The sequence below is a fragment of the Bactrocera latifrons genome, unplaced genomic scaffold, assembly GCF_001853355.1.
Source record: "Bactrocera latifrons isolate USDA-ARS-PBARC rearing strain unplaced genomic scaffold, ASM185335v1 scaffold_3, whole genome shotgun sequence".
NCBI classification, from domain to species: Eukaryota; Metazoa; Arthropoda; class Insecta; order Diptera; family Tephritidae; genus Bactrocera; species Bactrocera latifrons.
The window spans coordinates 2,334,952-2,347,784 of record NW_017536629.1 but is presented as its reverse complement, the minus strand read 5'-3'; the positions used below and the strand labels follow the sequence as shown (position 1 = coordinate 2,347,784).

The following is a 12,833-nucleotide window of genomic DNA, read 5'->3' as shown; positions in this document are numbered from 1 at the left end:
TAAAAGCTACAATTGCTTTTCTTGGCAGTTTTCCTGCTTTTTTTTTGATCCCACTAACTATAACACCTTCTCTTATGTCCTGTTAACGCACACAAACATATGCTTGTATAATATGGGAATTTATACTGATTAAAATTTAAATGGCCCATGAAAATGCGTTCCTTTACGAGTTGACTGAGCAAGAGCTTTTGAATTTAGTGAGTGCTTGTGAGCAGTTAGCTGATTGATCCATTTTATGTAATACTTAGAAGCACTTATGGTTTGGTATAGCTTCTTTTCAATTTCAGGATCTTGATTTAAAATTATAAACAGGTTTTTAGAAACATTTTTGATGTCAATAATAGTTTAAAGTCTTTATAAATTATAATGATTTAAAGGAATTTTGGATCTTTAGTTGTTAAGCCAGACCAGACCAGTTAATTTTTTATTATTTTCTTTTTAAATCTCGTTCAATTCTTTGAATAGCATCAACTGTGGAAGGAAAAAGATGAAAATACATTGTTCTTTGACTATATTTGATTTAAATAGTGATTTCTAGTATGTTCTTCTTCTGTGACTCTACTACAGTAGATCGGTATGGACCGAGAACACAAAATTTCGACAGTTGCCTTTATGCTGTGGTCCATAAATTGGATGCGCCCTTGTTTTCGTTGTCCATCCACGGTTTACGAATCGAAGTAGCCTTTCGCTAAAGTATCGTCATCCCAGAATACCTTGGAGCTCATGCGTTTCGTGTAACCATCTTCTTCGGTATTCATCGCTCATGCGGACGCCTCCAAAGACTTTGAACATATCTAACATGATCCATGCGCTTTCTAATCTCATTTTGTTATTACCCACGTTTCCAGACTAGATAGATTTCCGATAGACCACAGTGTTTTAGTATATTATCACAGAATTGAATGTTGAGTCATTCGAAATGCCATCAATCTTGACAAACTGTGCAATATATTATTTTATTATGTTTTCTGCAAGTGATTTTGTGCATTCGGCGAGTAGTCCCGGAGCCATTTCACTATACTTTTAAGAATCTTCTGTTCACCTAGATAAATTAAGCTAAGAAACAAAATATCGGTTCATAAATGCAATTTTAGGAAAGTTCAACCGCCGCCACATTAAGTGTCTGTAATACCTAGAAGAAAATATTAGAAACCGTGTAAACTTTCGCTAAGCCCAGCTATCTAGTAGTAGAACACAAGAGAACACGGGGCATAGATCAGCTCCCACTTTAACCGATAGCGGTTTTAGTTCAGTACCGGTCTTATCACAACGGCACACGATGCTATTGATAGCGAGGTTAGGCGCAGTTTGATCAGCTCTGAACGCACTGTTAATAAGTTATGGCCTCTGTTATCTGAATGGATGGTCACTTCTTTGAAGAAGGCTGCACTCCGAAGCGGTAAATCTACTGATACCTTAATTTCTGCAACCTCGACCTGAAATATACTGCAATAGTCAGGAAGTGTGCCACTGTAGTTGATGATAGTAAAACCCTGACAGTAAAACCCCCACCAATTTTCCCTCCAAGCTTTGACCCATCCGTGAAGAAGCTCACTGTCCCTCACCCACAACTTCCTCCCCGCTAGATGGCCCCCAGAGTTCGGTTTGGCGACTCAATAATTGAAATGATCCGGTATGAAGTCAAAGTGAGGACACGTGCTCTTTTAGGAATTCAGATTCGCTAAGTCTGATGTCAACTTTTGCAGCCATACACCTTCCGAGTGACGAGCTAAGTCGATTTAGTCAACAAGTTCCTAATTTGTCAGAACCGTATTTTAGCATATAGCTGCCATATAAACTTTAAAAACTCTTTAGAGATCGAGATAAAGGTCATAAATACGAGCATAAATTATATTTACGTATTATTTATTCGTGTTTTAATTGGACAACGAGTTTGTTGTCGCTATTTGTGTGCAGTTTAAAATTCTCATTTGTTTACAGATTTATCACAGCCTTCGGAAGGAATGCCTGGCGCAGATAATAAACTCGAAACGATAAGAGCAGAAGCATAAATAAACTATAATTACACACATACACACACACATTCGCACATTTGTTTGTGAACTAAGAGAACTGATTTGCAAGGCAATTAATTAGTTTCCGCTAATACGATATTTTATCTAGTCAAAGCGAACGGTATGAGTGCTCTAGAATGGGCAATTATTTACCGCTACTGGCGCCGAGTGCCAGATAAGAAACTCATTAGCGAAAGCAAAAGCAAGAATGCTGAATGGCAAAAGGTAATTATGATTTTTTGATTGAACTCAAATTTTCAATGGATTGAATATTGAGTCGAACCACTCAGGTTCAAGAGTTAAATGAATGGCAATCGCATAAGTTAATCGCAATTAATTATTACTAAGTTATTAAGAAAACAAATTGCTTTGATAAAGCAGCATTTCGTAGCAATTGAATAATAGTTATTAAATATAATATTATTTATATGGATAATTATGCTTTCCTTTCGGGCAATTGCTTGAAGCCTTAATTGAGTGACGCCCATTTATTTAATTTTATTCTTTAGAAAATTAATTTTATTTATAAGAAAAAAAAAAAAAAAAAAAATCGGAAAGCTAAAAACGACTTTTTAACTTAACAATTAATGATTTTGAGTTTTTTTTAGTTCGAAATTTTTTAGGATTTTTTTTAAATATTATTAACTTGTTTTTTCGTAAAAACTAAATAATTCGAGGATAACTGATTTTTGCTGGAAAAAAACAATATTCATGAGTTGAGGTATAAAAAAAGAAGAAACATACATATATAAATTACTGTTATTTTATGTATGAAAACCATATTGATACAAATTAATATATATGCCAGTATTTACAGTGCGGATCACACCTGTATATTTTCACTTTAAACATGGATGTTTCTTAACTAAATATATCTGAATATTTCATTTCTTTCTTATCGCTTTGACTGTTCAAATTTGGTTGGTCAGCGTGTAGCAATTGCGCAGCGCACGCCACTGGGCCCAGTCGAAGCAGCCCAAATATCCGTTCTGCTTAACGAACGCTTTGCCATCCGCACAAGGTAACAACAATGGCGTAGCACCTTTACTTGTGCAGAGATAGAATTTAGTTGGGTCCGTACTGGGTTGTGGCTGTTTAACGTTGATGCCGCTACAGGCGCCCACTTTAGCCGTATATACACAATTGGGATCCATCAAAGCGATTGGTATACAACCGGTGAGTGTCGCATTACGTACGAAGAAAGTTTCATCGGGGCAATTTTGTAGAATTGATGTATTGGTGTCTGGGTCGCAGAAATAAAATTTGGTGCCATCGTCAGTGCCCCACAATTCATCTTGGTACAAACAGCTTGTATCATCGGCGGCTGTGATAGCGGTCATGGTTATGCCGAAAAGCCAGGCCAATAAAATTACAACTGTAATTAGATAATTGGTGGAAAATACTGAGTTGAATAGTTAATAATAATAAAAACTTTGTACTAGTTAGTTTACAACTTTTAGAAGTGTTTTATATTTGAAGAGTCGCAAACATTTTTGGGGAATATGAGTACGAAATACTCTCTCTACTTTTACTAAACGCTTTTGGTTACTAAGAATTCAAATGACAGATTTTCATCGACTAAATAAACCCATAAAGCACTAAGTGGGTATGAAATCTTATAAGAATCTTTTTATCTTCAAATTTGTGTCTGATGGTACTTGAAAAAGGTGATATCGAGTTTAATAATATTTAAAACATTAATATTTAAAAATTGTTTACCAACTCAAATATAAGTAAATAAAGCCTAAGAAAGAGAAATCCGATTGCTTCTTTACTCGCTAAAAAACTGTCGAAGTCAGACGTTTTTCCGTATCCTAGACTGGCCTAACCCTTTATGGGTAAAAAAAAAGTAAATTGAAAATTTTATGCTAAATGTCTAAATTTGAGGGTTATATCTTATTACTGGGATTATTTACAGTTGAATACTCCCCGAATTTAAAAATGTTTGTTTGCACCAGAACCATGTAATGGTATAGTTGCGAAGCCAACTTTGCTTTTTCATAAAAGTTGAGTAGGTTTATTAATGTCAAATGTTTGATTGGTAGTTCGACCGAAGCCTATTGGCTCTTAAATTTAATTACGGGGTTACATGGGTTTACGGATTTCAAAAAATCCATTTTTTTATTGTCCTATTAAATTTTGCAATATCTCTAGAATATTGTCCTGAATTTTCTAGTTGATTAGGGTAGTAGTTTCAAAGATACAGTCTTGAGAATTTGTGCGCTCGATGCTAGCTAGGCTAAGTGCGCCGCCTTTGAACGCGTTTTTTTCGAAGCTGTATTTTTGAAGTCGATGGGAAAGGTTTCTCGAGAACCATGCAACCGATCTTTATTAAATTTTACACAGCTCTTTCAGATTATATTACTATTGAAACAAAAAAAAAAAATTCTCCAAATTTTCTGTTTTTTTAAAAATGTCTGTTTTCTTTCCTTCGTTCAAGTTCTAAGTTAAGGTTTTAACTAAACTACGTATTTTTTCACGTTAGATGATCCTGTAAGGAGTTATTCTGCCAACGCGACGTATCTCGAGGAAACCTATGTAACTGCTTAAGAAATATTTTTCTTATAGATTACTTTCCGTAAAAACCCATGATTATAATATAATCGAGAATTATTGAGCTATGTACTGCGAACTATGATCTCTTATGACCTTCCCTCTTTCACAAGGCATAAATTCAGTTTAGTTGAGAGTGTAAAAAACAACTTTAAGCTGTTCGCGTACTCCAAAATGTATATTACTTCACAATGTTCTCGCAGCATTTCTCACAATTGGAACAAATATCGAAACCAATATCCGACAATTAGCAGGATAACTTCTTGGTTAAATTCGAGTTTTTATCACTGCTTGTGGAAATACCTTGTTCACCAAGTCTACTACCTACAAGCACTTCCATAAAAAAAATTCATCTTCTTTATACATATTTAGGCTACTCTTTATCGCAATATGTAGCAAATTCTGTATATTTATATTGATTTTTATTGTATTTGAGATATTTTTTTTTAATTTTATTGTCTTCATTTAATTTCTGAAGTATTATTTAATTTCAATGTCTTTTTCCCAAGCATCTATATATCCTTTAAAGCGTTCATTTTACAAAAATTGTAACTCATCTTAAAATCTTAACACATGACAAACTTATTTTCGCACCTTTATTCATGTTGACGCCCGACATCACTTCACTTTAGAGTTTTCTCTTTTTAATTTTTATGCTCTTGTGCTGTGTCTTTCACGATGTTCGCGTCGATCCGTGATAAACAAGTATTGAACGTAAACTGATTTGAATGCTTTTGAATTTTGGCATTTTATTACCTCACTAACGTATCCCAATCGCCAATTAATTTGACTTATCGGGCGCTGTGATTTCCACAGGCCTTTAATTTCGCTGGTGTTATCTTTCTATTTGCAGATATAACTCTATATTCGGCAACGCTATAAATATTCACATGTATTCAGCATAGACGACTACATATATATAGACATATGTACATATACGAAACTGATTTTTATACCGTAGACTCCATATAATAAATAAAGATTGTCTCGCGTGATAAAAATACTATTTCTAAATTAATGGCAACGCAATGCATGAGAAGTTTCCCTATAATTTGCTAGGGCGTTAATTCCAAAAAGTTAAGGGTAAAAGTTTTTGAAATCCATAAATAGTGATATGTCTTATAACACATTAGACTGTCGTAATATTAGTGGGCGCATAAATATTTTTATTTGTGATCTCATTGGCTTCCGTTGATGTAATTCCTCGTGTCTTGTGTTTATTTAGAAAATGCACTCATGCTCCGAACCGTATCTGAAACCGCAAGAGGAGATAGAGCTCACGTTAAAGAATTTTGATTTATGGTGAATGAATGAATGGCGGAACAATGCATCGTAAATTATCGCACATTAACCCGATTATTAAAAAACACTTATGTCATCTTCATGGTTTTTAAGCTCTTGAAAAAAGAAAAAGAAAGTAATAAGCAACGTTCACACAGCATAAGCTATATACAATATAAGTATTATAGTAAATATTCCTAAATGGTAGCTTTTATATCATAGTATTATAATTATTATATATATTTATTATTATAGTAAATATTCCTAAATGGTAGCTTTTATATCATAGTATTATAATTATTATATATATTTATTATTATATATATTTTTATATATACTTTTACTTTTAATATATTGAGGTCGTTTTTTAAATAAGCCGATTTTGTATTTTTGAATAGATTTCTTATTATATCTTACTAGAAACTCGTGATCTCGGCGAAATTTGGTTTCAACAAAACAGCGCCACATCGCACCAAATCGCATCGGTCAAACATCATACGTGTCAGCGGTCGAAATGTCATCGCGAAGTGGGCTTAACGGATGGGCCATCTGAGACGTAGCCACGGACAACATTTGAAAAAGATAATCTTCAAAAAATGAATGCCATAGAATTTTCTTTCGAATGATAATAAACATTCCCCATTAAATTTGAAGTTTCTGTGTTTTTTGTATAAAAAAGTAGGGAATCTCGAATTAAATCTGAGAACGCAACCGGTCAACGGGTTACTTAATAGGTAAGGTTTAGCTAGATATACTATATATGTTTGTATTCGAATAATCCCACTTGAACTATTAGAGACGCTTGAGCGTTGTGATGTTCAGAACGCCTAACAATGAATCAAAAAGACCATACAATACGCATAGACCCAGGCACAAATTCAAAGCTGGGCCATAACTACTCCAGTTCGTATGCAACCAAACCTGCATAGCTGGACATTGATGCAGAGAGAGTTTAGATGTTTGCTTCATCTTTCTCACCCCACAAGTGCAGAGTTGTGCTAGTAGTTTCATGGAACTTTTGTGCTCAACTTCGTTGGAGTACGTCTGCTGCTACCTTAAAAGCTGTCATTTCTGCTTGCAAGACATTTCAGTGGTCTGGCAAATTGAAACAAATACTTGATGGAGAGCTCACCACAGAGACTCCCCTCCAACCTTCCGTCTTCTCCGGCGCCTCCGCCCCGCCGCTAATATTCTTTGAAATATGTGGGCGGGAAAGAAGCTGCTAGGAGTGGAATCCGCGACGCAGTGTTCCAAGTTATCAGTGACGATACCGAAGTGTGATAGGATTCCGGAACGTTCACCTCTGGGACCCTGAATGTGTCCCCGGTTCTCCGAAGTTGATATGTGTGGTTATTAAATAAGGAAAATACAACAAACACCCGTATACAGATCGAGGGATAGAAAATTGGACTAGTTCTCATGTATATAGACGGATAAGAAATTAATAATTTTGAAGCAACTTACTGCAATAAAAATGAGTGAAATCATGTCATATTTCAGTCCGCAAATAATAAATGTTATGATTTTCAACACACCTCTAAAAAAAAGATCAGAGGTAAAATTGCTAAGCATCTCTTTAGACCACAAACGTATCGATTTTAGTACTTCAGTACAGTTTTGGCGAACCACAATATCGGCAAGTTTTGTACAGATGTCGTAACGGAAGAAGTATGAATTTATTCTCAGAGTTTTTAAATAATAATGTGGGCTCAAGCAAGGAAGTTTCACGGTTTTGGGTTCTACGAATGTCGCAAGCAGCCAAAATAGAGCATAGTAATGCCTGCGAGTTTTCTTTTTTGCGGCAAAACCATTATCAAAAGTACTGTATTTCATTTCATTCTACTTCAAATTATTTTACCAATGAATACTGTTATAATACCCATATCTAAAATGTTGCCATAACATAAACGAACATGGTGTGACCCGTCTGACGATGGGTTCATTAAACTTTTAACCACTGAATGGCTTACCGAACCAGGCAAAGTCCGCATATGTACATATACATATACATACATATCAGTAAGTTTGTGTGTGTGCGTTATTTAGCGCTGAGTTGCAGTATCTGTCAGCCAGCACTTTTTGTTGTTTTCTCAACGAAACTTTCCAAACAAAACAGCAGCAAAGTTTTGACAGTCGCATACACACACTGACACATGCAATTGGGAGAGCTTCCCCACACTATTGTTAACTATTTGCAATGGCGGAAACGTCAACTGGCAAACAACAACTCCAACAGGCAACCAGCAACAACTCTAACAAGTGTTAACATAAACAAATCGGATTTGTTCGAATTTAGCTCAGCCTAAACACAAGTCAATTCGTATCGGCTCAGTGCGCACACACACTGGCGCACCTAGTGGCGAAGATGTACTGCAGAGGTCCTGCGTGTGTGTGTGCATAAACAAAGCCACGTTATTGTTAGCATTTCAACAACAACAACACTGCGTTTATGCATTTCATNTACTGCAGAGGTCCTGCGTGTGTGTGTGCATAAACAAAGCCACGTTATTGTTAGCATTTCAACAACAACAACACTGCGTTTATGCATTTCATTTGGCCAGACCAGACAGCAACAGAAAGAACGACACCAATACCAACTCACCGCACCAATACTTAAACCCACTAACAACAAAAACGGTGGAAAAAAATGTTGCAGCAACAAAGCAATCAACAATCAGCAATGAACATCCGACTGGCAATCAACGCCGTTTGCTTCCAATTGCTGTTTCGGTTCGCGGCCGTCTGTGCCACCCTGTGCTGCGACCGCTGCGAAATGCCGCATGTTGGCGAGGCTTGTCAAAACGTTTGAACATGTCAAATTGTTGCTGGGTATTTTTGGCATTTCGGCATTTTAGCATTTTTGGCCAACTCTTCAAACGGCAAAGCACTTGCCAGGGGATTTGCCTTTGTTGCAACACGCACTAAATCCAGGCAAAGCACTTTTACGGCGCGAGTGTGTGTGTGTGTGTGTGTATGCACCAGTTGCCCTCGGGAGGGCTTGTAATCGAGCCGCTTCGTTGACTGTGCAATTAATTTGAGGGCTTAGCTTTTAATCCTGTGTAACAAAAATGTGCCAATTAAGTTAGTCAAAAGCGTTAAATTGCAGCGGCGGTTGCCCGATCTGCGGGTCAGCAAATGTACCAGTAAAATAAAATGTGGAAACTTAAATGAAAATTATTTAATTGTGCAAAGTAAATGGCAGCAATAGTTCTGTAATCTGTTGAAACGGTTATAAACTCAGTTTGAAAATAGAGGAAATTGGATTGTGAAAAGTGCGTTATGCGGTATCCGCGATCGTGAATATTTAACACTTAAGTTTCGTGAAATACACACATATATATATATATATATATGTCTATATATACATATAAAGGCTTTTGTTCCGGCATTAATTATCCAAATTTTAATTTTAGCTCTGTGTTTTATAAGGTTCGTCAAGAGATGGCGTAGCTTTGCATCCCTTGAACAGAAGACAGAGACGCTATAAAGCAACGTATATGTACATGATCCGTGTGTTGAGCTGTGTCGATATAGCCTTTTCCGTCTGTCCATCCACCCGTATATATGAGTCTGTATATATGCCAGCTATTCCCTCCGTTTTTGAGATATCGATCAGAAATTCTGCACATATCCTTTGCTGCCCAAGAAGCTACTCATTTGTTGGAGCGGCGAATATCGCAACACTATAGCAGTTAGTTGCCATACTAACTGAACGATTTGAATGAAGTACTTGTATGGAAGAGTTTTTGACATGGGTTATTGCCTAAGTCAACGGTGCAATCTCCGAAAAATTGTTCCGATGTAGTCACAGTAGCATGTACTGGTTTGCTTTCAAACTGACTTATCAAAGTTCTTGTAAGGAATCTTTTGTTCTTGTGAAGGGTATTACAGCTTCGGTGCAACCGAAGTTAAGTTTGTTTTGTTTTCACTGAAATAAGAACAATTTTGTGACTCAAAAATGTCACCATGATACAGCCGAGAGAATGTTCCAAAAGTGGTTAGAACGATTTAGAGGTATTGATTTTGACTCGGAACTCGAAGGAATGGACGCTTGCCTCCAAAGTTTGATAATGTGGAATTGGTTGCATTAGTCAATGGAGATTGTTCCCGAACAGCAGAAGAGCTCGCAATATCCTCGAAAGTCATTCAAGAAGCCATTTCAAAGCGTTTGAAAGCTGCCAAATACTTTCAATAGCAAGGAAATTGTGTGCCATTTGACTTCAAGTAAAAAAAAAAACAAAAACGTTGAAAAATTGGAAGTCGTTTTTGCAGCGAATTGTAATGAATAATGAATCCAATACCAGATCCTTTAACTCGAAAAATCATTTCATTGCAACACGGTAAACCGGCCGAATCAACGACAAAATCGAATATCCACGCCGCCATGGTCATGCTATGTACATATTTAGTAAAATTAGAGCAGTGCTGTATTATAAACTTCTAAAACTGATTGAGGCATTAATAATAAATTTCCATCATAAAATGCTTGGCCTCATATTGCAATATTTGTTATAAACTACTAAGTAGCGGTTGGGTAGTTTTAGCTGACTTGTCGAATACGATTCATATCAGAACAGGTCATAGCAGAGTTTAAAGAGGTCTTCCTCTTCCTCTGCTTCCCTCGGCGGGTACTGCGTCGAATACTCTCAGAGCTGATACTCCCAGAGCTGACGACATGACCTAGCCCTGTCTCTTAATTCGCTGATCTATGTCAATGCCGTCGTATATCTCATACATCATCTTCTCGTAACGTCGACTCATCAGATTTTGTCATCGTACCTTTGTTCGTTGAGAGACTACTTTACTTCTCAATTGCCTACTCTGTCCGAAGTAGCACCTGTTGGCAAGAGTTATTTCAATGCTGATCTTTCCATTGGCTAGTCATAGCCAAATAATATATTTAATGGGTTTCAAAGTTGCATATAACATTGGTTACTCATTTTGCTTTTCAACAACAACAAATATTATTATCAGGGTACAAGGTCGAAATTGCCAATTACAAACAATAATGATTGTATACCACAGAAACATTGCTTCAGAACTTACATATATAGGTTGATACACACTCATACTTACAAGCATTTGTCGGTTCATATCGATATGTAAACATTTTTTTCGTCTGTAGCACTGATTGCAACCAGCTGTTACCAGTACCGTTGACACCGCTGGCAACTTGCTCAGTCGCGAGCCTCACCCACAGCAGCAACAACGTCGCAGAGAAAGCTGTCATTGCGCCAAATGACACTGTCATAAGCGAGAATGTGCGGTAATTTCTATAAAAGTATATGAGAATGACGCGGCATCAATCAGTCAATTTGTGAGAGTGCGCGCGCACGACGCCGATAAATTCATTAACCTGTTTATGACGAAAACGCAAAAACATATATCTAACCATAAATAAGGCGATAAGTTATCGAACGAGCGCAACCGAGATCGAGCAGCTGTGAAGTAGAGGGAATAAATAACAATGATATGGCTGACGATGGCGAACTTGCAATCGCCGATTACACTGATCTCCCTGCTGGCCGTCGTGTCCAGCGTCAAAGCGAACAAACCTACACAGCCTATTGAGCGAAATAATTGCAACAGCTCCACGCAACCCCACATGTGGGGCGATGTCGACCCGAACATATTCTACATCTGCGATGAGACGAGCAACGCCACGCGTCAAATGCGCTGTCCGGCGGGACGTGGCTTCTTTCGTGGGCGCGGTTATTCCGGTTGCATACCGTACGCCGACTGGCCGGCCTGCCTCGACAGCCCCAGTCTGCCCGAAAGCCAAAACAGCGGTAGTAGTGGCAGTCAGCGTAGCAATGCCACCGTGGAGATATGCAAGGACGAATTGCATCTGCAGCAGACCTGGGCGGCTGTGAATCCGAATAAATTTTACATATGCCAAAGTGAGCACTCCGAACCGTTGCTGCTGAACTGTGAAGCGGGCAAAGGTTATGTCAGCGCCTGGACTGGCGAGGGTGGTGGCGTTCATGGCGGCGAAGGCACGCACATTGCAGGCTGTGCCGCATGGGAGAAGTGGCGCATGTACATGCATTGTACGGACTTCTATTGAGATCTCCGCTAATTGAGGTTAAAAAAAAAAAAATTAAAACTTGCAACGCAAAAACTGAGTAACATGTGCAAATATGTGTGTGAGGGCGGATGCTGCACTGCTGTGCGAGGGGGCCGAGTGAGTGCATTCATGTGTCGCTGTTGTTCGAAATATTCCATACATTGCGCACACACACTCATGCAGCATGTACGCTTCATATGTGTGTGTTGTTTTTGTAAACGTATGCGCTTTTATGCAATAAATTTGTTTTGTTTTTTTGTTTTTATACGACCCCCTATGGCAAGAATGCTGTGGCAGCGCTTTCACGTTGGTAAAAGTAAAAACTGTAATTAAGTTAAAATAGGTATGATAAGTTCCAAAATTGTTTTTCGACTGATACTGTTGATAAGATAGCAGCGAGTGGCAGTGAATTGTGTTGGAAAAAATCTCTGCTTGGTTTCCGTTTAATGAATAAATTGATTGAAATTGCTGTGGGCCATGAAATTGAAATGCGATAACAATTATGATTTCTGCTCACAGTGCTTCCTAGAAATACGACGAGTGAAATTATAATGACAAACAAATATAAAATATGTGTATGTAGCTATATATGGAATCATATTTCTATAGAACAAAATTTAAGTAGATTTTTCAAATATTTCCTCCAAGTGTATATTGTATGTGTGTATAAAGTATAAATAAGATTTTAAATGTAAATAAAAATAATATTTTTTTAATAAAAGCTGCAAATTTTATATCTCTAAATATGAAATTTTCTTAGAAGTATACCTGAGCTGGAATATTTGCTTCTCAGAAATACTTCAAAATTTTTGTTTGACAGGATTTTTATGTTTTTGGAAAAAGGTTTTGATGCAATTAAACACATTTAAACAAGGTTATTTAACGTCTAAAAGACTGCTTTCTTCTAGTTCTAGTTG

The 12,833-nt window shown here is 37.1% G+C and overlaps 2 protein-coding genes across 2 annotated transcripts; one reads left to right on the top strand and one right to left on the bottom strand.

Annotated features, from left to right (window-relative positions):
* Positions 1–2,813: 2,813 nt before the first annotated feature.
* On the bottom strand, positions 2,814–5,274 carry LOC108970395. Its single transcript, XM_018935734.1, has 2 exons — positions 5,163–5,274; positions 2,814–3,390 (listed from the first exon to the last, which is right to left on the bottom strand). The coding sequence occupies exons 1-2, from the start codon at positions 5,185–5,187 to the stop codon at positions 2,927–2,929; spliced, it is 489 nt and encodes a 162-aa protein (XP_018791279.1). The 5' UTR covers positions 5,188–5,274; the 3' UTR covers positions 2,814–2,926.
* A 5,772-nt stretch (positions 5,275–11,046) lies between these two features.
* Positions 11,047–12,574, top strand: LOC108970394. Its single transcript, XM_018935733.1, has one exon. It carries the CDS (start codon positions 11,317–11,319, stop codon positions 11,914–11,916), a length of 600 nt encoding a protein of 199 aa, XP_018791278.1. The 5' UTR covers positions 11,047–11,316; the 3' UTR covers positions 11,917–12,574.
* Positions 12,575–12,833: the final 259 nt, after the last annotated feature.

Coding starts and splice junctions, on each gene's coding strand:
- LOC108970395 (XM_018935734.1), bottom strand. CDS start 5,187: ATGTCGGGCGTCAACATGAATAAAG. Junction 3,391..5,162: donor GGGCGTCAACATGAATAAAG/GTGCGAAAATAA, acceptor ATCTAATTACAG/TTGTAATTTTATTGGCCTGG.
- LOC108970394 (XM_018935733.1), top strand. CDS start 11,317: ATGATATGGCTGACGATGGCGAACTTGCAATCGCCGATTACACTGATC.